The sequence below is a fragment of the Thrips palmi genome, unplaced genomic scaffold (assembly GCF_012932325.1).
Source record: "Thrips palmi isolate BJ-2018 unplaced genomic scaffold, TpBJ-2018v1 HiC_scaffold_1, whole genome shotgun sequence".
Lineage (NCBI taxonomy): Eukaryota > Metazoa > Arthropoda > Insecta > Thysanoptera > Thripidae > Thrips > Thrips palmi.
Window position 1 is genome coordinate 3,967,485 of NW_023144620.1, and position 23,905 is coordinate 3,991,389.

General features: G+C 45.6%; 4 protein-coding genes across 10 annotated transcripts; 1 reads left to right on the top strand and 3 right to left on the bottom strand.

The window, feature by feature from the left end:
* Positions 1 to 12: 12 nt before the first annotated feature.
* On the bottom strand, positions 13 to 3,265 carry LOC117641329 (40S ribosomal protein S4). 2 transcript variants are annotated; one of them, XM_034378557.1, is made up of 6 exons: positions 3,118 to 3,265; positions 2,236 to 2,494; positions 1,654 to 1,751; positions 1,398 to 1,569; positions 1,103 to 1,232; positions 13 to 165 (listed from the first exon to the last, which is right to left on the bottom strand). In XM_034378557.1, the coding sequence occupies exons 1-6, from the start codon at positions 3,118 to 3,120 to the stop codon at positions 45 to 47; spliced, it is 783 nt and encodes a 260-aa protein (XP_034234448.1). In that variant the 5' UTR covers positions 3,121 to 3,265; the 3' UTR covers positions 13 to 44. The 2 variants fall into 2 exon arrangements, with proteins under 2 accessions (XP_034234448.1, XP_034234456.1); XM_034378565.1 differs by having other exon boundaries at positions 3,028 to 3,166.
* Positions 3,266 to 3,531: 266 nt separating this feature from the next.
* Positions 3,532 to 12,927, bottom strand: LOC117651979 (peroxisomal targeting signal 1 receptor). Of its 3 annotated transcripts, none has more exons than XM_034396713.1 (15): positions 12,341 to 12,672; positions 11,470 to 11,660; positions 11,177 to 11,380; positions 10,938 to 11,095; positions 10,686 to 10,854; positions 10,401 to 10,605; positions 10,165 to 10,325; positions 9,535 to 9,549; positions 8,991 to 9,176; positions 8,774 to 8,902; positions 8,602 to 8,699; positions 8,336 to 8,504; positions 8,085 to 8,242; positions 7,825 to 7,998; positions 3,532 to 7,740 (listed from the first exon to the last, which is right to left on the bottom strand). In XM_034396713.1, the coding sequence occupies exons 2-15, from the start codon at positions 11,623 to 11,625 to the stop codon at positions 7,701 to 7,703; spliced, it is 2,022 nt and encodes a 673-aa protein (XP_034252604.1). In that variant the 5' UTR covers positions 11,626 to 11,660; positions 12,341 to 12,672; the 3' UTR covers positions 3,532 to 7,700. The 3 variants fall into 3 exon arrangements, with proteins under 3 accessions (XP_034252604.1, XP_034252528.1, XP_034252676.1); XM_034396637.1 differs by lacking the exon at positions 12,341 to 12,672 and adding an exon at positions 12,746 to 12,927 and having other exon boundaries at positions 3,534 to 7,740; XM_034396785.1 differs by lacking the exons at positions 9,535 to 9,549; positions 12,341 to 12,672 and adding an exon at positions 12,746 to 12,926 and having other exon boundaries at positions 3,534 to 7,740.
* LOC117652164 (DNA-directed RNA polymerase III subunit RPC4) lies at positions 12,445 to 16,632 on the top strand. Of its 4 annotated transcripts, XM_034396916.1 has the most exons (11): positions 12,445 to 12,548; positions 12,904 to 13,033; positions 13,557 to 13,792; positions 13,879 to 13,990; positions 14,067 to 14,183; positions 14,260 to 14,413; positions 14,773 to 14,853; positions 15,340 to 15,470; positions 15,566 to 15,673; positions 15,758 to 15,886; positions 15,969 to 16,632. In XM_034396916.1, the coding sequence occupies exons 1-11, from the start codon at positions 12,460 to 12,462 to the stop codon at positions 16,086 to 16,088; spliced, it is 1,407 nt and encodes a 468-aa protein (XP_034252807.1). In that variant the 5' UTR covers positions 12,445 to 12,459; the 3' UTR covers positions 16,089 to 16,632. The 4 variants fall into 4 exon arrangements, with proteins under 4 accessions (XP_034252807.1, XP_034252885.1, XP_034253055.1 ...); XM_034396994.1 differs by lacking the exon at positions 14,773 to 14,853; XM_034397164.1 differs by lacking the exons at positions 12,445 to 12,548; positions 12,904 to 13,033 and adding an exon at positions 13,052 to 13,238 and having other exon boundaries at positions 15,969 to 16,535.
* LOC117651912 (insulin-like growth factor 1 receptor) lies at positions 16,525 to 23,905 on the bottom strand. Its single transcript, XM_034396524.1, has 13 exons — positions 23,752 to 23,905; positions 22,666 to 22,824; positions 22,318 to 22,569; positions 21,889 to 22,238; positions 21,603 to 21,818; positions 21,212 to 21,406; positions 20,917 to 21,130; positions 20,488 to 20,803; positions 19,996 to 20,409; positions 19,678 to 19,925; positions 18,139 to 18,318; positions 17,802 to 18,050; positions 16,525 to 17,723 (listed from the first exon to the last, which is right to left on the bottom strand). The coding sequence occupies exons 1-13, from the start codon at positions 23,767 to 23,769 to the stop codon at positions 16,533 to 16,535; spliced, it is 4,002 nt and encodes a 1,333-aa protein (XP_034252415.1). The 5' UTR covers positions 23,770 to 23,905; the 3' UTR covers positions 16,525 to 16,532.

Sequence of the window (23,905 nt, forward strand, 5' to 3'; positions counted from 1 at the left end):
AAAGGCAACAGATGGTTTTCCAATTTTTATTAAGCAGATTAACTTCAGGCCTTGGTGGCCAGCCGCTTGTCTCTCTCCTCGGAGATGGTAAGCTTAACTCCCTTACCCTTGGGCAGGGATACGTAGGTCTTGGTGCCCTTACCAATGATGAAAACGTTGTTCAAACTGCAACAAGAAAGAAGCACTCATTACAAACGGTCAACTTCAAAATAGGCAGCCCTTTCAATGAACTTATTTGACAGATAATGAGTGTTCTCATCCTTGGGTAATGCTCAAGGTCCACTTAATATTGGCTCAACAAGCGACCGTAAGGAGAAAAATATTCTCGGCCATTTATTGACCCAAATAAGCAACAAGTGCTTGTTCAGGCTTCGATAAGGCCTACAATAGAAAACAGACTGGGAAGCAGACACAGAACATGCGATAATTGCTCTTGTCCTTGAAATGCTCAAAGGTCATAAATGACTGTCAGGAGGTGAGGTATAGGCAACCATTGACATGTGATAAGCAGTCATCCATCGCAAAATATGGTCTGGAGAAGACACATGCTAATGTGGTTGAAAATGAAACTGATATTGTATTCATCCTTGGGTAATGCTCAAGGTCCACAAAAATTCTGGCTCAACAAGCGACCGTAAGGAGAAAAATGTTCTAGGCCAGGTATTGACCTAAATAAGCAACAAGGGCTTATTCAGGCTTCGATAAGGCCTCTTGTGAAAACATTGGGCATAAGCTATGGTATATAGAACATGATGTAATAATTGATCTCTTCCTTAGGATGCTCAAATGACATTGTTCTCTTCCTTGAAATGCTCAAATGTCATAAATACACCAAGCGACTGTCAGAGGAGTTGTAGTGTGGGCCTCTTTAGATCCAAATGAGTGATAAGCACACATCCACTAATGAAAAGGGCCGTGTAAAAGAACTGGAAAGTACTGACCAAATATTGACAAACCCTACAAACACCCCAGATGGGTAGATGATGTAGAACAGCACAACAGTAGCATAGGCAAAGCTACTAGGTTCAATTAAATTCATCATAGATGTGACTTGATTTAGGTCAAGCTGCAAAGAAAGCTAGTTGGCAAAGAAATAACTTACCGTGTGGCAAAAACGTGACCCTGGGTATCCTTGATGTGAACAATGTCGAATGAACCAGGATGTCTCTCACGGTTGACAACAGTGCCGACACGCCCCAAGTTACGGCCTCCAGTGATCATGCACAAGTTACCTGTAACGAAAAATAAAGGCACATGAGCAACAATGCTTAAATGACCAATCTCCTCAGATGAGTAAGGTTTTTTTCATAAATTATCAAATAAATGTGCCTTAACTCAATCATCACAGGAAGACATACTTTAAAAGTAAGAACAGTTAGCTACAGGTAAATACACACCAGAATCAAAGCTGATGATATCCTGGATCTTGCAAGTGGCAATGTCCAGCTGGATTGTGTCGTTGACCTTGATGAGAGGGTCAGGGTACCTAATGGTGCGGCCGTCGTGGGTCACAAGGAAGGGGATTCCACGGGGTCCAACCTGGACACGCTTCACTTTGCAAAGCTTGTACTGAAAACAAAAGGACAATTAGAAAACATTGCCAATCAAATTGAGCCAATGCAACTAAATCCAACTTAATATTGAGATCATTACCTTAGCCTCATCAGCTGTAATGCGGTGGACGGTGAAACGGCCCTTCACATCATAGATCAGCCGGAAGTTCTCGTTTGTCTTCTCAATGGTGATGACATCTGAAACAGGATGCCAATAATATTAAGATCACTTAGGCACTAGAAAGACCCAAGACAAAAGAGGAACTACACTCGTATCAAGATAGGACTTTAGACAAATTCTGATATTAATGAATTTCACTCAAGTTCCACCTTACTTGATTGACTACATACTAGTACACACTATTAGAATGTGAGTGGTATGAAGCGGAATGGTTTTGAAAGATAAAATGGTTTGTATCACAGTTGGCTTGATACAGCCCTTGTAACCAACCAAGAACAGTATGACATGTGACATATGACATAAGTTTGATGGATCCTCAGAAGAAGAAACAAAAGCCATATTAAACGGCCTGCGAATTTTAGTAATCACGTCAGCCGTGCAGTGCAGTACAGAACCCAAGACCCCCTTCAGATGTTTGCCAAGCATGACATAATTTCATTTCAATGCTCGAGGAGTGCACCAAAAACAGAATGAGAATACTTTACATACTTGACAACTTACCCATAAATCCAGAAGGGAAGTTGGGGTCGGTCCTGACTTTGTTGTCAACCTTGATCAGACGCTGCATGACGATCTTCTTGACATCATTAGCTGTGAGGGCGTACTTGAGACGGTTCCTCAAGAAGACGACAAGGGGGAGAGACTCCCTCAACTTGTGGGGACCTGTGCTTGGTCGGGGTGCAAACACACCACCAAGCTTGTCTAACATCCATGACTTCGGCGCGTGAAGGCGCTTCAAGTGCTTCTTGGGTCCCCGCGCCTGTACAAACAATCGAAAAGGTGAGGAAATGATCACACTGACAAAGACCAGGACACACCAATAGGGCCAAGCACCAGTACACACTGAACCAAAACATAACCTATCGGTCTAACGATCGGAATAGGAGCAGCGTAAACAAACGGCAAGTAGGACACCGTGCATGATACCTATCAGACAACCGAAAACGGAGGAGCCAGAATAATCGTCAAGAAAATTCAGCCGCGTCGCAATACTAAATATTCAATGCACGTACCGGCCATGTGTGAAAGGCGGCATAACCTCAGTCAACACAGTGCAGCAGCGCAAAGTACTCAACCAGCCGATACTTAAATGAAGTCAGTTTAAAAGTGTCTAAATATAAAATTTTAACAGTTTAGAAAAATTTAGGTAAGAATAACAGCGAAGGCCTCAGCTTAAAGGACTGAGAACGTAGTACAACACGACGAGAGGCGGTATGAAGCTGACACGTCAAGATGAATACAGACGAGAAAGCCTCATGAATTTCAAGTATCGAGTATTTTCGTAAAGCATACCATTTTTGAACAACGTAATGGCAACTACTGGGGGATTTGAACTGAAGGAGATGTCCACAGATAAAATTCTCAAGGAACGGGACCACTCACCATTTTAGCGACTAAACACTTTAACCGGAAAGAGCCTCAAAGGTGAAGTCGGCTCCAAACGGAAACAATCGGGGTGTTCTTCAGGATCGGGTGGCTATGGGAGCCCTAGGTCATACGGCCACGGTTGTGGCGTGCCTTTGAGGGCGCACCTGGCTACAAGGCGGTGGCTGGAAATGGCGGGCAGGTTTCGAATCCTGGTATGAACCAGAATTACAAATGCCTTCGCCTTCGCCTCAGGAGAGTCATAAACAGCCTCGCCTGTAGAAACTGAACGTGTCCTCGATTGGAACACTAATTCAAGTTCGCTTGTGTCCTTAGTCACGCACTTCCAATATTAATGATCACTTTCGAAAGTGCACAGTGAGAGAGAGGGGTGAGGTAAGATTGTAATCAATCAATGAATTAAATGAAGAGCATTTTTAACAGTTTTGTTTTTATTTATTTCTTCCTCCTTTATCTGAGTAACTGTATACACTGATTTACTTTTACAAGGTAGAGAAAACAAAGACATATACATGAACTTAAAAAAAAGCAAAGAAGCATCAGAGTTGAACTAACTCATGGCAAAGAAAATGATAACAGCTTTTACAAGAAAGAATGCAAAAAGTACATCTTAACACAAAGGATTCTTAGGACCGAAACTTAAGTAAACCATTCTACCACTTTTTTAGGTACACAGAAAAAACAAATTTTTGAATGGTTTACGGAGTTAAAAGGAATTAACAAAATAATAAATTTTTACATCAGGACTCCAAAGAGCATTCATTGCATTTTATGGCCTTAAGTGAAAGACACATCTTTTGAATGAAAACCCCTTTTCCCAATGTGGACACTGCTTGGATCAAAGACCATAAAAACATCTACTAATGACAAAATAGTCTGATCTCAATATTTTCACCTGAATTATCAATACAATACATTACATTAATAACTTCCAAGATGCAGGACTTCATAAATTGGATTAATTCACAAACCAACACAAGAGAGGTACCAGAAAATTATCATCTTCTAAATTTACAGCGATGCAAATTCTGCCCTGTACCTAGCTCACTTAAAAAAAAAGGAAAAAAAGTTTGCTAGAACAAAGGCATAGAAAAGGTCTTAGAAGACAAGAGGACAATATTTAGTTTCATAAGATTCTTCATAACAAGCATCTAATAGTGGATCAATGGCTACTTGTTACAACAATATAGATTAGTCAGCTTGCAGTGGTATCTTGAAACAAAATTGAAAGCTCTAAAGATATGCTAAGGGACCATTACACATAAATTTCAATGAACAACAAAATTTTGTTCTCCAAATAATGGAAATAACAACAAAGAAACAAAAACAAACAATGGAAAAAAGAACATGTGTGATCCACCTATGACAGGTTTTAAAGCAAGTAGCACACTTACAAAAGGAGAAAATATTGAATCATAGGGACAAATATGAAACAATTGAGGTTTTTTAATCAGATAATGTGCAGATCTAATACTTTCTTTGTTGATCAATATGAAATTTAATCTAAAAAAGTTACATCAAACACAAGAAGATCCACAAAACTCGGGTGAAAATCTCCATAAGTTGGTAACACAAGACTTTAAGGTCATCTCATTCATTTTGGATGAAATGGTTTGAAACCCAGTGTTCAAACTCATCATTAGATCTGCTCTTTACCTCCACTCACATTCCAGTATCGTCAAACCAGTAACAATATTAATATAAAACAAGTATGAACTGGCAAAAACGCGTACATGACACCTTTTTCACAAACATTAATATGGAATTAAGGCAACACCTCTAACTCCAATACGTAAGGCAGCCATGGAAAATAGCCAACCACCACCAACCAAGGCTACAGAAAATACCCCTCATCATTTACAAGAGTGTTCACATGTTTGAAACCTGACCAATTAAAACACCTGTCAATTATTGGAAAATACTATCTCACTAAGCATCACTCCTTAGAACTAAGAAGAACATTCAAAACGAGATAGAGAGAAATCTTTTACCAAATTACATGTCAGTTAAAAAAAGCCACAGATACAAAAGACTTAAAACGGGATTTCAAGACACATCGACACTTCAATGTGAAAAACAAAACCAAATGTAGGACTTCAGTTTTTGTAAACTGACTGACATCCAGGATATTTTTTTAAAACCATACTCCTCATTTGAAGACAACATAACAGAGAGGACATAAACAGTCCTCATTCCGTCTGTTGAAATGCAAAGTGCTTGCAATCTAAATACATTTTATACTTTCACAAAAAAAATTTAGGTACATGTTTAAGCACAAAGGCTTTTTTCTTTTTTTAATTATTCATTGGTACTGCTGAGCATATGTTTGATGAGACTGCGATACAAAAAAACAAATTGGATCATGAGAAAAGGCATGCCATGTTCATTACATATAGAAACAAGTATAAAAGAAAACATAAAAAATCATACATTGAGAAGAAAAAAAAATGGACCTTGACCCTGATATATAGTGAGTTCCAATGACAGTAACTCCATGAAATTAAAGAATATTAACAATTGGGAGGTTACATAAGTAACGTAAGGCAGATGAGTATTCATCTTCTCATTTGAATACCCAAAATACCATTTATGAGACCCAACATTCCCAGTTTACATGACTAAATGAGCAAAGTCATGGTATGACAAGTTGATGTTAGCTCCAGGCATAACTCTCATAAGAAGTCTTGGTATTGTGAAGTTTTGTTCGTGGAGTTCAAACCACTTGTGCAAAATGCAAAGATGTATTAAATTATCAATAATTCTTTTCCTCATAAACTTCAATTGAATTGTATTTGGCAAATACATACACCTCCCTAAAAGATGTGCCAATTCTCCCTGCTATTCACGTTTTGGTAAAAATAATGGTGAATAGCTTTAATGTAAAATAACTCATTACAAGATTCTAACATAGATATACCTATAACTATCTATCCATCTATACGAAAGTAAATATATGAATACATATACATGTATATATATGTATGTTTATGTATTTAAAAAAAACAACAAAAAAAAAAACAAATTTGCCACATACACATGCTGTACAGAACTCATCCTAGGTGAGTTCCAGAAGAACAGTGTAAAACACATTTGTTTCATAACTTAAAGAACAAGCATTCGTGTTATATTTTCAGGGCTCAGCTTCTTTAAACATCTACCAAAAACTACAAATATTGCTATGACAAAGTAAAGAAAGACAAGGTAAAACAAAGTGTATAGGCTGACCTACATAGAAGAGAAGATATCACCATAAAGAGCAATGGTAACCAGCCACTTGTAAAGAACAAAAATGCCAATACCACTTCAATTTTGAAGAACAGAACAATTCTGACTCAGGTGATAAGAGCAGCCTTATTGTAAAAGTAGTTGATAATAAGATAATTACCTACCTATGAAAAGAAGGGAAGTCTTAATATATGAACGTACGTATATATACACACATACATATATGTACAGGCACTTTTCTTGCACTTTTATTCACAAAATTTAACAAATTGTATCAAAAATATTTTCAATTTCATTTTTAAAAAAGCTATTGCTAAAGTAAGGAAAAGGCCCAATATGCAGCCAGAATACACAAAGAAAGACCAACAAGTTTGGGAAACCCTAACCATAGCTTAACTAATTCACCAGAGTTTTAAAAATTCCATTCAGGATGGTTACCAATGACCTTGAAATTTTAATCATTTGTTTACGTACAATGGTACGTTGCAACAAATACTCTCAGAAATAAATGTTGGGGGGAAAACACACCATTCAATTGAACATCATGGAGCCACACTACACTGATGCAGCCTTCAGATTCATCTTGGCTGAGAGCATCAGAAAAGTGATTCAAGGTACTTATCCTTCATAGAAAACTTAACTATATGAGTAACAAGTACCATACAAAACAAGGGGAAAAGGACAACACTTACACCATATGATCAAGTTTACAGAGGATGACCAAGTACAGACTGTCAAATTCACATCAATGTTCTTTGTAAATGTGAAGCTACATATAAACAATGAAGCGAATATGAAATTAAAACAATTGACACTATTGGCAGTTTGCTGGGTGGCAACATAGTTTTAAAATGATATCCATCCCAGAAACACGGGCAATGCTAAATTGAATTCTGGTTTCTTTAGAACCCATTAGTGAAGCACCCAGTAGTCAAGGAAGGCCAAACAAAAACAAAGACAACCCTGTTACCAATATGAAGGCATGCAATGATAAGGCAAAATAAATAAGGAGTTGTATGCCTACTAGTTAGTCACCCTCTGATTTGTATTTATGTTCGTTCATCATTGAACTTCATGCCCTGCTTAAAACATATTCAAGGATAATAAACCAACAACATTCATATTTGGTGACAAGTTTTGAGAGTAATGGGTCAAATATGCACACTGTAAGTTTACACAACAACCGACTGTGATGCAAATTGTATACCAATACTGTTCACCATGTCAGAAAAATTAGACACAACGAGTCTTGGTTGTGATTAATTCAATCGATTCCCATGAGTATTGCTATGGTGAAGTGGTCAGAGTTATATACAAATTCTTGTCTAAAGGCACAGAATCAAAATAAATTAATTTCAATCCATGTCAAATTCTTCATTTAACCTTTTCACATCCCTGAAAAATAAATTTGGTAAGTCAATTAAATTTTACAATACAGTTACATTGAGGTCTAAAGTTAAGCAGAGAGAGTTAGCAAACCTTGCTTCTAATATGGGGAAGAGGTCTTGCCGATCGAGAAGACCAAGAACAAGACGAAGAGTTGACCAAATTGAATCAGACATGACTGCATTCATGGGAGAAACCCGCTCTCCCTTAGCATCTCGGCCAGCGGATTGTTGGTTAAGAGCTGTGAGCAGGTGCTCTGCAGCTTCCCTTTATGGTTGAAAGACAAGCAAACAAAGAAATAAGGTGATGGCTTAAATAAAAAGAAATTAACAAAAAATAACCTATTTCAATACCTGTGAGCTCCAAGGTTGACACAAGTGATGCCAAGGTTGTATCGTGCTCTTATAAACCCAGGGAAAAGATGCAGTGCATTGTGATAAGCATCCACTGCTTCTTCTGAGCGATTACCATTAGCTAATGTAGCACCAAGACGGTTCCACATTCGAAAATCCTGAAAATAAAGAGGGGAAAAAGAAATAATGAGTATCTTTCAAAGTTATTCAACAAATGAATAAAGATGAGATCCTCAAAACAAATGTCTTACATCTTGGCGAACTTCCAGTGCAGCTTTGAAACAGTCAACAGCTTTATTGTATTCTGAGGACAGGTTGAAAAGTACACCCAACCCACACTGGACATCTGGATCAATTGTACCAGATGGATTTCTTCTCGCTGCTTTGATGTACAAGTCACGAACATTCTGGTGAATGCCACTGGAAATGACCAAAATGATTGAATTAGGACATACAGTACAGTTTTGAAAGTTTACATTAACATTCAAGTAATGGTCTGGAAAGTTGCAAAACTTACTCTGGCATCAAAGAAGAAATTGCTCCAAGTGTACGGGAAAAATTACTTGAATCGTCAGTTATTAAGTCACTATATTTTGGGTTTACTTTCAGCCACTCCTGTAAGACCAACAACGATTTAGAGGTAAAACTATGACAAACATCTGTAAAACATCAATTAAAGATGAACTTGCCTTGAGTGCATGGCAAGCCTGGTTTTGGTAGTTTTCGTTTGTGAAGCTAACAGCAAGACCCATAAGTGCTGTCATGTTTTTGGGATCCAGAGCAAGACATTTTCTTAATGCAGCTATTGCAAGTGGATCCTGTACAGAGTTCAATCATCGTTAGCAAGTTGAAAACAAGATAGAAACAAACAACTAGAAAGAGGGATGCACCCATATATTCTTTTACCTGCTCATTTTCAGCCTGAGAGGTGCCTAAATATTGCCAAGCAAGAGAATTTTCTGGAGTTGCCTGGCATGCTGATTCAAAACAGAGCACAGCAGAAGGAATATCGCCCTGTTCTAGACGTCGCTTTCCTTCTTCAAATGGGTCTTCAATATCTTGCATCGGGTTTGTAGTTTCAAACTTGTACTCCTATAAACCAAACAGAAAGTGGGGTTGGGGGAATGGAGGAAGGGAAATAGGACATGACAGAGATGAGCTTAGTGCGAAGTGATGAAACAGTCCCTATATGCCCTTGGCTACAAAATTGCAACACATTAGAAAAATGAAAACCCGTACGGGAGAAAAAAAAAAGGAAACACAGGACAAAAAAAATATTAAAAACACATGCAGGCAAAATTCATATCAGTACAGTTCATCAAAATGCAAGACCAGCTTGTAAATGTTAGATGTTTCAGACTTTCACGCGAGAGCAAAATTGCACTACTACAACCATCAACCCTCTCAAAGAGGTCCTGTCACAGCATAACAGTACATTAGGACCATTTACCTTTGCGTTGTATGCCTGGCAGTATATAGAGGCCAAGACAATAAATACCAAAACAAGGCAATCCAGAAGTACAAAAAAGACCATGCAAGACCAAAATTCAAACACAAAGACACAAGGCAATAGGGTTAGGAAGGGAGTCAAAAGTAAATCATAAAGCAAAAAGAAGATAGCCAAAAACAAAAAATAAAGGTTAATATTGAGATGTGAGAAGCAGATTAAGAAGGAATGTGTTAATGTACCCATTAGAGGAACAGGAAGCAAATGGATGTTAAAAGATAATAACAAATAAAAGGCCGAAGGAAGTAATGCAAGGGAAGAGGGACAAAAGTTTTAGTTAGACTGTGTCCAGATCAATTAAACTTTATTCCAAGCCTAAACAAAAATTGGAAGGAGAATTTCTGCTTTTAAAACTTAGGCAAGGACCAACAACTTTTTTTTTTGTCCATTGCAATGTTAGTAGTGCAATTTTGACACATAATGTAATAACATTATGGGAGATGTAGTAAGTCATAGATAGCAAGAACTACTGAACTAACTGAAGAACAGGAAAGGGAGAAATTTAAAGCAGAAATATTGATGCCCTACATGGTTTTATAACATTAATTTAAGTACAATTGTCTGTTTTCATACCTTGAATGGATCCGAATAGTCGCTAAATTCACTTAGCCAGTCATGGTCTTGTTCCATTTTACTCCACTGTTCTTGAAGTTTATCCCAAAATCGATTTGTCACATCATCCATTGCACCTTCAGAGCCACTTTCTAGTTTAGCTGAACTTTCCCGGCCGACCGCTAAAAAGATAAGGTAGATGATATTTCTTTCACAAGATACTGCACAGGTACAAAACAGAAGTCCAAGAAGCTTACCACCAAATTTCTTGCCAAATTCTTCCTCCCAAGATGATGACTTCCCAGAACCAGATGCAAAATCTTCTCCAGCCCAGTTATCAGCAAATTCGCGGGCCCAAGCCCCTGCTATAGCACCAGCACCTGGTGCACTAGAGGCATTTTCTTCTTTCCCAGAGCTGAGAGTAGCTTCACCATCGCCAACTTGGCGCATGAACTTCATGAACTATTTTCAGACAAGTAAAAGATATTATGAGAAGAGATTCAATGTGTGTAATACATCGGGTACAGCATAGGAAAGCATACTTTTGAGTTAGCAAACTTGGCATCGTCAACAGCATTTACAAGCTCTGTTGCCTTTTGCCTTGCAGTTACATCTTCAGCATCATCAGTTCCAACATTTTTCTGGGTCAGCTCAGCAATCCACTTTTCAGCATCCACAAGAGATAGATCCTCTGCAGTAGCACCTTCTTTCCTGTTATTGTGGCAAAGGATTAATGATAGCCCCCATTGTAATTTAACAATAAACATACAGCTGCAGAAGATATCATCACTTACAAATCGTTAGATTCGAGATAATCCTGAGCCCACTTTGGGCCGAAGCCGAGTTCAGATAATCCACCAGTGCCACCATCACGTTCTGCGCCAATTGGGAGCAGACTGCTGGTGCTACTTCCATCAACAGACCAAATATTTCCGGAGCTGCCTGGCGCATCCTTAAGGCAAAAATAAATATTTCATTACCTACTGTACAGTTTTTAAATTTATAATCTACAAATAAAATAAATGAATCATACTTCAAAATGTTTGCCAGCGTCAAGGAACTGCTGAGCCCACTCATGAGGATTGCAGCTGGGATCCACTGCAAGTTGAGCTACTCCAGGTGAAGGTCGAGGTGCAAGGCCACTTTGTTCCATCTCTCGCATCTCTTGGAGCAGTGAGTCCATACGAAATGTCTGGGGAGATGCTCCCAGGGTTTCTTCCAAAAACTGCTGCACAAGCTAAAAACCAAAAGAATTGGTATCAATTAACACAGACAGTTTGGTGCCATTGAGTAAGTTAACAAATAAATAAAGCAAAGAATCCTTACTTGATCAGAGTCACCAAATGGTTCTCCATGATGAGGAAAAGGTCTGTGTCGAAGTCCTTCATCTTTTAGGGCGTGATCACTTGTGAAATGTGATGTTAAGCGAACCAGCGAATTAGATCCCCCACACTCAGCTTCTACTAAATCACGTAGAGCCATGGCTGAGGCAGCCGCTGCTATAGCAGCTGGATGTCCTGAAAATCATAAATAAAATGACAAAAATGTATTGTATTAATTTTATACAAAGGAATTTTTTGGTGAAACTTGTAAGTTGACAGGGAAAAGAGTGGGGAAAAGCAAAGAAATCTTGAATGGAGGAATTCATGTCTTTACCCTAAGGTATATATAATGAATGAAGAGTTAAAAATTAGACCATGTATTGCACAATAGGAACTTATATGGTTTTGCTGTGGGAATCCTAAACAAATTCAAGGAAATCAGGAGAATTATTCATGTCCTCCAAAGAAGTCTTGCAAAAGTGACCTTTGGCCTCAGGAAAAAAAGAAGCTTGGTTTGAATCCAATGAATAAGTGTCTGTATTTCACACACTTTCCTGCATCCCAAACGAACAAAACCACAATGACTAGAGTAAAATTTTGACTATAGCCCATTGGTTTTTCCAGGCAAAGAAAGCTGCCTAAGGCTCATGGTTCGTGGTTGAGTTTGAAACAAGCTACAATGAGTTCAGACAAAAGAATGTAAAAAAAAACTGTCAGAAAATCGGCAATTTTTGTTAACTAACTGTAATAAAATGAAAACTGAGCAATGCACTAATGCTAAGAAATACTTTTGGAATAGACTTCCATGACCAGAAAGTCAAGTTCCCAAGGGTTATACAGAAAATGAATGACCAAAGCTTTTCTCTGACAATTACCTCAATAGTGTGCATGACAAGTCAAAAATCAAAATTGAAACTCTTAACAACCATTCTCGATTCTAGGTAACTCTGAAACAAACTCCAGACTGCTTAATCATGCTCCTTATCTGACATTGATGAAGGAGTGTATCCCAGTTGTTTTGCCGAACGTAAGAGCACAAATCAGACAGGAAACTAAGCGTCACAAACTGAAAGTCATATGCAGGTATATTATAGATGTAGTCAGGAGTTCAATTGTGCAGGAATAGGCACAATTCGTTTGCCAAAACAAATATGACACTAAAATGTTGTCATGTACGGTGGGGGCTAGGCTAAGAGGGACGTGCCCTTAGTTCGCAAAACAGACAGGTTGAGCCAGATACTCTCTAACAGTGACTGCTGAAAGATTGTGAAATAACTTACGTTCCCTGGCTTTCACTTAACAGCGGGAGCCCACTTGAAGGCAAAAATCGTATATTAGGTCACAACTCATTCACTAGACACTAGGATGAGAGCAGACATTGTTAATTTGGGCACTTTCCAAAAATACAGCTAAGATCTTTTGTGTCCTGGCTGTACAGTGGGCACGCTAACCGGAAACAGCCCATTCGGCCGACCGAGGCGCGGGCCCCGAGGAAACTTGAATGGTTCATTCAAAGAAGAACGGAAGGAAAGCTGCATGAAACTGTTTTATTCCAAGTTTCGGATCCTGTAAGTAGATTTGTTTGCGACAGGGACGGGGTGGACGGGGGTGCGGCTTGGACGCGGTGCCGTTGCTTAGACGTGTCGCAGAGATAACTTTCTTTTTCCGGATCGTGTATCTGCCTCAAGTGTCAATGTTTTCCTTTTCGGGTCGCTGTACGCCGCTCACCGAATGTTTACTTTCCCTTACTGCTTGCTCCTTAAATCTTCTTAGGTGATAGCTGTTTCCTAGTAAACTTGTAAGTAGCGTGAAATCCTTAGAATACGAAACTTTCCCGCGATTAAGGTATCTTATGTAAGTTTCACGATTGTCATCATTCCTTCTCTTCTCCACGGTGTTTCAAGGTTATGTGTAGTGGTGAAGTGTGGGATCAGTGACCATAGTTTATGAAAGGATGCCTCTCTTTCGAAGAGTTGTCTATTACATTTCTTTGATACTTATTGAAGCTGCACTTAACCTTTTTTAGCATCTATCTATTTACCATATATAACATGACAGTAATTATATTATTATTTAAATTTATTTTTTCAGATCGACATGTCCAACGAAAAAGATGAGAAGACATCAAAGGCGACAGCTGGCTCTTCAAAAGCTGAGAGTTCTTCTAGATCTTCAAACTCATTAGTTAGATTGCCCTCTTTCCGCCAGCCTCGAGATTTAACTCTTGGCTCTGGGAATGTGTCAAGAGGAGGGGCCTTCAGCCTTGGTGCCAATAAAACACGTAAAGTCTATGCGCCCAATATTAATGTGCAGCGAAAAGTAAAGGAGTAAGGATTCTTGCTTACAAATTTGCCTGACTGATAATTCTCCTTTGTTTGAGTGTTATTTACTATTGTTATTTTTTTTTCTCCAGGGAAGTTAATGTCAAAGAAGAGGTACCAAAACAAAAAGAACGTGGAAAGGGCAGAGGGGAGCGAGGTAGAAGTGAACGTGGTCGGGGAAGAACTGCCCCAAATGTCATCCAGGTTAGCTTTACTTTGAAACCAGTAGTGTGAGAACTACTGGAGAGGAATTTTATCTTGATGATAATTTGTGTTTCAGCTTTCAAGTGGAGTCTTTTCAGAGGGTATAGCTGCTTCTAAACAACGACCTGGAGGACGAAGCAAGCAAGATGAAGGGGGCTCTAGTTATATTCCTAAACCAAAATTAGATCTAAAGGTTATTTTATTTCCATTCTGTCCCATAATTTACTTATATTAAATGGCGTGAGATACTAAATGTTTTTTCTTTCCAGCAAAACTATGCAACTGATAATAAAGAAGAAAATGAACGTCTGAGGCAGCTTCTACAGGATGATTTTGTTGATGATCCAGATGCTGGGGGAGATGGAATGAAACCTCTCCAACTTCCCATGATTCCTATGAAAAAGAAAGGAGGACTAAAAAATAGTAAGCTGGTACATTTTTCTATAAGCTGGTTGTGAACTTCTAGTGGTCAAACTTTAATGCTTGGCTAATTTTAACTGAATTTCAAGCCTTGCACCACTGTCTTATTTATTGTATTTTGTTTTTTCTTCTTCCCGCAACCTCTATAGCATTCACAAATTTTGTTTGCTTTTTCTCAGCCTTTTAGCCAAGCTCACCTACTTTCAAACACACTTTCAAGTTTCTTTGGTTTAAGCAATAGCTTTAATCGCATGGAAGCCTTGCTAGTTTATTATCTCTCCTCTAGAACCTGTAAAGCATGTACATAGTTACAGATAAATCTTTTTCTTAGCAAGTGTTGCTGAAAGAGGCATGAGTTTCAGGTGTACCAGCAATTAAAAAAGAGAAAAATGATCCAGATTTGCCAGGGACTTCATTGCCAGATAATGCATCTGATGTCAAGAGTGAGTGTCCCTCCCTTTAACAAGCATAACTCATAATTTTTCAATGAGGTACAGTTTGCATGACCTGAACCATGCTACATGCATTTTGGCCTCTTTCTTAATTCATTTCATGTGTTTAACTACTCAATGATTGATTCATTGTATTTTAATTTTGTAAAATGGTTGTCAGAAGTGGTGCTGAAGAATTGGGTTTTGTCCCTCTCTCTCATACACTATAACTGACCCACAGTTACTAAATAATGATGGGTAAGACCTTTTTCTCAACTATTTTAAATATTGCAGGGCATTTTGTGCCCCCCTTTAACAAATCTCACTTTTTAATTTATTTTTTTTCATCTCATGCACAGTAGTTAGACTAAGCATGTTGAAGCTTGTTGCATGCATTTATCACTGCCGTCGTATTATTGTGAAATGAAGGAAGCAAATTCATTTGTCTCCTCACAAGTTTTGAAATGAGCTGACTTTGTCTTTTTTGCTTTGTAACAGTCAAAAGGGAACCTGGTGAAGATGATGGAGAGGATTTTAAACCAATGTCTGCTGATGAAGGTCACATAGTATTTGAGCGTCGTGTTGGAGAGTTATTAAACAGCCGAGAGTCAGAGTATATTTTAGTTCAGGTAAGTCAAAGTCTCTATTTTCAGTTAAAAACTATCACACCTTTGCTTTTGGAACCTTTGAACTCATTGCTAAGGATTGTATTTTAATCTTATAGCTACCTGACTGTTTGCCTGGATTAAGACCGTCAGTCGAACCAGATGGAAGCAAGAACATCAATGGAGCACCATCTGGAGCGCAAGGAGACACCAGCCCAAACCCACAGGTAGATAAATTGTGCTTGAAACCATCTTTCCCTTAATTTCTTATTTTAGTTTGTAAACCAATCATGTGATCCCTTCTGTTTTAGTGTACACTCTCCTCAATACCTGAGGGCTCTATTGGCAAAATTCAGCTCATGAGATCAGGACGAGCTTTTTTGAAGTTGGGTTCAGTCTCCCTGCCATTGTCTATGGGCACGCAAGTTGGATTCAAACAGGTGCGTTACTTTTCTTTAAACTCACATGTATTGCGCATAAAAATTGACATGTATTAATTCCTGACTTTATTTTTATGTTCAGGACCTCATATCAGTCAAGTTGGATGACCAAGAAAAGGGTGGGAAGATGATTAATTTAGGTCAAGTTAGAGCACGTGTGGTTTTAACTCCTGATTGGGAAGCACTATTGCGAAAGGCATGAAAAGAAGCTGCTTCCTCTGGAAACACTTTGTAATTGACAAAGAGTGGTTCGATCTCAAAAGTTATAAAGAGCAATTGGTGTTAAAAAGATAGTAAGCAACATATTTCCTGAAGCTTCCAAAAATGAATTTCCGTGTCTGATGTGTAATTTTTAAAAAAATCTATGTAGTTTTGAGATAAATCCTTTTTTGTATTTACTAATATCTACATACCTGTTTACTTACAGTTTATTGATACTGTAACAACATTTAAGACCAGGTGTGATGTACTGTATTTTTTGTAAATTATCTTACAACCTGTTCAAGTTTGTTTGTATTTTTATTTATTTTTGCTCTATTTTTATCTAAGCGCCGGGGTGATCTAAATAGTTTGGCTCATTTTTTTGTTGTTCTTGCTGTGATGTGGAAGTCTTCAAACTACTCTAATATAATTGATAAATAAGTTGTTATTGTTGGTCTTTATTATGAAAACTTTTCAACAGAAAACTTTGGCTGGCAGCCTGGTCAGAGCCATTTAAGTTAACTGAAATAAAGGAATCTGTCGAACATGACTTGTGCATTTCTTCGATTGTTGACCCTTCTCGCACCTCATCATCAAGATGATCATCTTGGGCCGGAATCTCGGTTTCCACGAACATGTTATCGGCGTGCTGGGGCCCGGCCTCTTGCTGGCGCGTGGGGGCGCCTCGTCTTCCTCTTTCGGGTGTGGAGAGTTCGCCTACGGAGTCGCCTACAAACGTCAGCACCGCCTCGTCCTCGAAGCTCCCTCGCGCATCGCTGTGAAGGAAGGGGTTCCTCGAAGCCAGTGGAGACGGGTGCAGTTCGCCCTGTTCGCCCTGCGTGCCGTCGTCCTCCCAGGAGCTGTTGCTGGGGTGGAAGGGGTTGGTCGGGTGCCAGCCCTGGTGCCACCGCGCCGGCTCGGCCGAGTCCGCACAGGGCAGGCGCGTGTCCACGACGTCCTTGCGCTGGGGTGACGGCGGTAGCGACGGGTGGTGCACGTCGGGGTCGCTAGGCCAGGTCACCCAGTGCCAGTCCCCGTTGTCGTCGCCCCCACGGCCGCGCGCCGCCGCCCTGGCGGTCCTGGTGGAGGCGATGGTGACGCGGTCCGCGTCAGCGCCATCAGCCTCCCTCTGGTAGCGAACGCGCGTCGCAGCGGGGCGGTCAGGCCAAGGGTCAGGCTCGGCGTCGGGGAGGTCGGGAAGGTCCGGGAGGTCCCAGCAGTCCGTGAGGTCCGGGTTGACGAGCCGCTGCCGCCCCGAGTCCGCGCGGCTGGAGAGGCCGACGAGGGCCATGAGGGAGCCCCCCGCGGCGCGGTGGCGCAGCAAGAGCGCGCCGGCCAGCAGCACCAGCAGCAGCGTTACGACCACGACGGCGGCCGTGGTCTTGGGACTGACGGTGTCCTCGGCTGGCGCCGCGGTCGCGCTTTCGCCGGCACTTCCGCCGCCCTCCGCGGCCGTGCGCACCTTGACGTCGACCCAGCCCCCAAGCCCCGCCAGCGAGACGGCGCGCACCTGCACCGCGTAACGCTCTGCGTCCGGGCCCGGCGGGCTGCGGTGCGCGCTGTGGTCGGGGAACATGGACTTGAGGAGGATCTGGACGGTGCCTTTCTTTTGCAGGTAGCTTTGCCGGGTGATGCACTGGCGAAGGAGCGACGCATAAAAGAACGCAAACACTTATGGGCAAACTTCCGAAACGAAGAAAGATGAATACTGCACCTTCTCGTCGGCCTCGTAGCGGTGCCTGTCGCGGTAGCGGACGTGGTACGCCAGCACCAAGCCGTTGGGGCGCGGCGGCTCGGCCCAGGACACGTGCAGCACGTCGCCCTCCAGGGTGCTCTCCAGGGTGCCGTTGGGCGCCACCACCAGGTCCACGTCGGGCGCGGGCAGGGTGCGCGCCGCGGCCAGGGCGGGGGCGCCACACAGCGTGGCCAGCGGCGAGGCGCCGTTACCGGGGTCGTCGGAGTCCTGCGGCAGCGGACCGAATGCAGACGCGTTAGAGTCTGCAGCGAGGGATTGGAGGGATTGGTCTGGAAGAGTGAAAGGCGGCGCCCACCTCATGACCGCACGCGTGGACGCGCACCGAGTACAGCCCGAAGGGCACCAGCGACTCCACCAGGGTGCTGGACGCGGAGGCGCTCTCGATGCGCACGAAGCGCCTCTTCGACACACCCTCTACGTCCCACTGCTCGCTCAGGTCCAGGGCGGGGGTCCGCGACTTGGCCGTCTTGGGGAACTGCGCATAGCAAGCACAGCAAGGCTGTTAGGGCAGTGGTTCTCAACCTTAGGGTCGCGACCCCAAGCGGGGTCGCGAAATTTTTTAAGGGGTCGCGGCGATGCTGGGGTCGTGTTTTAGGCCGATTTTAAGCAGCCACTGCGTCTGATCCGAGGCGGGCATTTTGCTCCCTCAACGGGCAACTGGTCTTTGGACCTTCCTTTAGCATGCCTTTGTTACGGAGTGCAATTATCAGTCTTAGTTTGGGAGCAGTATTGTCTCAAAGTTGGCCAAAACGCTCAGAAATGTCTTTGAAAAATCGTGTTTTGGGCCGATTTTAAGCAGCCACTGCGTCTGATCCGAGGCGGGCATTTTGCTCCCTCAACGGGCAATCGGTCTTTGGACCTTCCTTTAGCATGCCTTTGTTACGGAGTGCAATTATCAGTCTTAGTTTGGGAGCAGTATTGTCTCAAAGTTGGCCGAAACGCTCAGAAATGTCTATGAAAAATCGTGTTTTGGGCCGATTTTAAGCAGCCACTGCGTCTGATCCGAGGCGGGCATTTTGCTCCCTCAACGGGCAATTGGTCTTTGGACCTTCCTTTAGCATGCCTTTGTTACGGAGTGCGATTGTCAGTCTTAGTTTGGGAGCAGTATTGTCTCAAAGTCGATCAAAACGGTCGCAAGTGTCTTTGAAAAATCGTTGTGACTATTTTGGTCAACTTTGAGACAATACTGCTCCCAAACTAAGACTGATAATCGCACTCCGTAACAAAGGCATGCTAAAGGAAGGTCCAAAGACCAATTGCCCGTTGAGGGAGCAAAATGCCCGCCTCGGATCAGACGCAGTGGCTGCTTAAAATCGGCCCAAAACACGATTTTTCATAGACATTTCTGAGCGTTTCGGCCAACTTTGAGACAATACTGCTCTCAAACTAAGACTGATAATTGCACTCCGTAACAAAGGCATGCTAAAGGAAGGTCCAAAGACCAACTGCCCGTTGAGGGAGCAAAATGCCCGCCTCGGATCAGACGCAGTGGCTGCTTAAAATCGGCCCAAAACACGATTTTTCAAAGACATTTCTGAGCGTTTTGGCCAACTTTGAGACAATACTGCTCCCAAACTAAGACTGATAATTGCACTCCGTAACAAAGGCATGCTAAAGGAAGGTCCAAAGACCAGTTGCCCGTTGAGGGAGCAAAATGCCCGCCTCGGATCAGACGCCGTGGCATGTTAAAGGAGGGGTCCCGTGGGGTCGCGAAATTTTTCCTGGGGGTCGCGGAAATTTTTGGCTTTAAATTTGGGGTCGCGAGCCGAGAAAGGTTGAGAACCGCTGTGTTAGGGTGCTGTCCGGGTCGCGGCGCAAGACCACCTACACTTACGTTCTGCTCCGAGTCCTCCACCCGGAGGTTGTCGGCCATGACGGAGTACAGCACGTGCGCGCAGCGGTCCAGCGAGACGACGGGCCGGCCGCACGCGTCCTGCACGTCCCTGCCCCGCAGAAGGCGCTCGCACTGGTCCTCGTCGAGCGGCACGCGGCAGCAGCCCAGGCAGCAGCACCCTTCCGAGGAGTCCGCGTCGGTCGCGTCACCCTGCAGCCAGCGGTACGCCGCGTCCGGCGTCAGTGACTCTATAAAACAATAAAACAATGAAATAAAGTGTGCTGGTTTATCCACCCGCCTCATGAACCCACGACTAACCGTGGACGGCTCCCCCGGCGGCGGAGGGCAGCTCGCAGAAGTCCTTGTCACCGAGCTGTCGTCGGTCGTCGTCGTCGCGCAGCTCACCCACCACAATGTAGTGGCTGAGGCGGCCGTTGGCTCTCGGCGGAGGCTCCCACGCCACGAGCAGCGTCCCCGTGCCGTGGGCCGGCGTCGTGGGGGCAGCCGTCGAGGACGCCGTCGAGGACGCCGTCGAGGACGACGACGAGGACGAGGGCCGGACGGCCACTGCCCGCGCTGCAGCGGGCGGCGTGGGGCGGTCGGGCCTCGTACGGAAGTACTTGATGGGGGAGTTGACCTTCGACTCCTTCGTGTAGGTCTTGATGTAGAACGCGTACAGCGTGGCGGGCTGCAGCCTGGGCACCAACTGGCTCACCTCGCCCTCGCTATTCCCTGGGACAGAAACACGTCACAACATCGGCGCTTTTTCGGGTTCCACCAGTAACCAACCGGAAGGGCCCGGAAGCAAACCTTTGTCGAAGCGCACGTCGTGCACAGCCCAGCCGTCCAGGCTGGCGTCGCCCGCCACGTTGCCCGGGTCGCCCTCGTCGCACTGGGCCGTGCCGCTGTACTCCGTCACGTTCCTGGCGGCGGCCCGCGCCACGAAGATGGCGTACTCCATGACCTCGTTGGCGGGCTGCCAGGCCGGCCACGTCAGCACGACGGACTCGGTCTCCAGCCTGGACACGGTGGAGGACATGTGGGGGCGCTTGCCGCACGCGTTGGTGAAGCCGTTGTACGAGTTGAACATGTCGGCCACCTCGACCACCTTGGCGAACTTGTCGATCTGGACCGTCCTCAGAGGCAAAAGGGGAGGCGAGGTCAAGGCAACACTAGTCGCGGCCGAGAGTGCGGGAACAAACACAGCGAGTCGGGGTTTCCGAACCAGGACCTACTCACCTCCTCGGGGCAGAGACGCGGGTTGTAGAAGAAGCTGGCCTCCTTGGTGCCCGGGCCGATGGCCAGTGAGGTGGTCTTGCTGCTGTCACCCCAGTCGAACAGGTACTGCAGGTTGGCGTTGTCGTTGACGAAGATGGCCACGCTCCTGCCGGGGTCCGTGTTGTTGATGAGGTGCAGCGACCGGAAGAAGTGCAGGGACGTCAGCGGCCGCGACCTGCAACGAGGGCCGAACGAGGGCCATTCGAGTCACCATCACCGCCGTGTCGCGTCGCGTTTGCGGCCCCGCACACCGTACCTGCTGACCACCAGCGACCCCATGATGACCTGGACCTGCCCGAGCGCCACCGTCAACTCCCTCTCCACCTCCTCGGTGTGGCCCGAGTGGATCTCGATCTCCAGCGAACCGTTGATGATGGTGCAGCCCTTGAGGTTCCGCGCGTTGGAGATGGAGCGCACCGACGCCGGGTCGCACACCTTCTTGCAGGGGCCTCTGGAAGTGCAAGCAAGGCGAGTTCAAGGGCGTGTCAGGGCGGGCCCGAAAGCCAGACGATCATTTGTGGTCCAGGCATTAATCGCAATCGCAAATCGCCTGCCGGGTAGGCAACCCGTCGAGTTCGACACACGGCCGCGCGGCGGGGTGCCTAACTCGCCGGCGCCTCACCCGCCCGGTCTTGCTTTGCACTTACTTGCACGGCTCGCACTTCCTCCGGACGCGCTTCGTGGCGGCGACCAGCTCGTCGACCTCGAAGTAGCCGGAGGGGCACTCGTTGACGCACACCCTGGAGGCCATGGTGGAGCTGCTCTTGATGACGATGCCGCCCGCGTAGTTGTGGCCGCCGGCGCTGGGGTGCTCCTCCACGCACCAGTCCGCGTGCACGCAGCGGCGGCCACGAAAGAGCACCCTGCGGCAGGTCGCGGGTTCGAATACTGGCCGCTTGGGTTGGCTTTGCCCGACAGGATACTGTCACTCACGTCTGTCCGGGACACCGGCTGATGCAGCGGCCCGCGAGCTCGGGCCCCAGGCACGCGGTGCAGTCCCTGTCCGTGGTGCCGTGGCAGCCCACGGCGCAGTTGGGGTGGCAGTCCCTGCCGCTGGGGGCCTTCTTGGCGGCGCGGACGCGGCACTGGCCGTAGCCCCAGCACAGCCCCGACGGACAGTCGCAGGGCCGGCAGTGCTCGTTGTTCTTGGTGAAGACGTTGTCGCTGTCGCTGCTGGCCGGCGCCAGCACGGACCAGTCCACACTCTCGGCCAGGCAGAGCTCGGGGTTGCTTTGGACCCTCACGGAGCCACGCATGACGAGCTGCAGCGCCGTCAGCCCCAGCTGTGGTAGAGAGGGAGAAAACGAGCTCTCACTTCGGCGGAGACGACACCAGTAGAAAACACTTTGACGCGTCGCGTACCTCCAACAGCTGCGGCAGCTCGGACACGACGAGGGCGTACTTGTCGATGAACAACTCGTTGCCGCGAATGAGCGTGAGGTTGGGGAAGAGCTGCCCCAGTGAGAGCAGCCCGTTGACGCGGAAGAACAGCAGGTAGCCCGTCACCTCGCGCAGCTGCGGGAAGGACAGGCGCTGGAAGTCCTCCTGCTTGGCGTTCTCGATGAGCACGACCCGCAGGAAGCCCTCCACCACGACGCAGCCCTTGAGCTCCGCCTGGAAGCAGCGAAGCAGCGCGAATGGCGGCGGTTAAAACCGCTCGGGTCGGCGCCGCCTCGCCGTCCCTCCGAATGAATGCATCTCGTGCATCACCTTGAGCTTCGCGGCCGAGTTCCGGATGTCCTTGTCCCCGACGCACACGGACCGCAGCTCCGGGTTCTTGGGGTTGCTGACGTCATCGGCGACGTCGGTGCCGATGCTCGCCCTGCACGCCGTTACGAAGAAGGCCGCCGCCAGGACGTAGCAGAGCCCCTGGAGGGGTGGAGCAATTATTCAATACCCACAGAAAAATAAATTGAAAAGCGAATAAAATGTTGCAAATGATGTAGTGTACATAAGTTGGTACCCCTGTTGTTGTAGTCTATATAAGCAGCGTTGACTGCCAATAAAGCAATCAGTCTAACTGAGAGTTGTCTGTCAGTCATTCCACCATTCCTTCCGGCCCAGCCCACACGGACACGACAAATGACAGCGATTCCCAGGGCTAGGGTCAGAGGCCTCTACGCCCAGGGACATAAGAGCGGCTTCCTCATACACGGAAGAGGTCATTGTACCCTGCTGATACAGACCTAGCGGAAGGCGGGCAGAGATGCGAAAGAAGGAGGAATGATGATATAACCAGAGAACGCAACACATTTTCATCGTGTCGAGACGAGAGGAGACGCCTTGTCGAGCTGCCGCTTCGCGGGGCACGGCACCGCGCCTTGCCTGCCAGCTCGGCTTGCCGCGGCAGAGGCCAGGCATTTCTTAATATTTGGCGTGTGCCTTGCCGCCTTGCCGCCTGGAAGGCGGTGGCCGAGGCCGTGCGGGCTGAGCGAGCGGGCTTCGGCGCGGGCCTCGTCTCGGTCGTCTCGGCCTCGGCGCGGGCCGCCTGACGGAAAGGAATTCGGACGCTGCATCTCAAGACGCTTATGGGAAGGGGAGCAGCAAAGAGGCTTTCATCACGTTCAGTGCGCGAACGCGGCAACGCGGCCCGACGATTTAAACGGGCCGTTTCCGAGGGGGAGGCAGAGAAAAATACCCGGTTTTAACAAAGAACAAAGATTTTTGCAACCCCAGCGTAATAAATGGAAACAAGAAACCTCCCCGCGACGACTCGCACAGAGAAGGAGGCGGCGGTAAACTTGCAAATGAAGGCAGATGGCGCATGGAGCTCGCCATCCGCGCCGTTCCCAATACCTTCGCAGGCGTCGTCATCTTGGCTGTCTCGGCCGTCTTGGCGGTGGTGGCGGCGCCGTGCCGGGAGGGTGGTCCTCGCGGCCTGGAGGTTCACCACCACGCCAGGGAACAGGCAACGCTGGCCGCTGGGCTGGGCGTCAACGCCCCCGCGAGG

Excerpts from the sequence above, each read along its gene's own strand:
- LOC117641329 (XM_034378557.1), bottom strand. Across the intron at positions 1,752-2,235 it reads CTTCCCTTCTGGATTTATGG|ATGTCATCACCATTGAGAAG; the intron begins GTAAGTTGTCAA and ends ATCCTGTTTCAG. Across the intron at positions 1,233-1,397 it reads TATCATCAGCTTTGATTCTG|GTAACTTGTGCATGATCACT; the intron begins GTGTGTATTTAC and ends TTTTCGTTACAG.
- LOC117651979 (XM_034396713.1), bottom strand. The coding sequence starts at position 11,625 with ATGGCTCTACGTGATTTAGTAGAAGCTGAGTGTGGGGGATCTAATTCG. Across the intron at positions 10,606-10,685 it reads CCAAGTTTGCTAACTCAAAA|TTCATGAAGTTCATGCGCCA; the intron begins GTATGCTTTCCT and ends GTCTGAAAATAG. Across the intron at positions 7,999-8,084 it reads GTCAACCTTGGAGCTCACAG|GGAAGCTGCAGAGCACCTGC; the intron begins GTATTGAAATAG and ends TCAACCATAAAG.
- LOC117652164 (XM_034396916.1), top strand. The coding sequence starts at position 12,460 with ATGAAGGAGTGTATCCCAGTTGTTTTGCCGAACGTAAGAGCACAAATC. Across the intron at positions 13,793-13,878 it reads GTGCAGCGAAAAGTAAAGGA|GGAAGTTAATGTCAAAGAAG; the intron begins GTAAGGATTCTT and ends TTTTTTCTCCAG. Across the intron at positions 15,471-15,565 it reads CAGAGTATATTTTAGTTCAG|CTACCTGACTGTTTGCCTGG; the intron begins GTAAGTCAAAGT and ends TTAATCTTATAG.
- LOC117651912 (XM_034396524.1), bottom strand. Across the intron at positions 22,570-22,665 it reads ACTCGGCCGCGAAGCTCAAG|GCGGAGCTCAAGGGCTGCGT; the intron begins GTGATGCACGAG and ends CGCTGCTTCCAG. Across the intron at positions 20,804-20,916 it reads CGCGTCTCTGCCCCGAGGAG|ATCGACAAGTTCGCCAAGGT; the intron begins GTGAGTAGGTCC and ends AGGACGGTCCAG.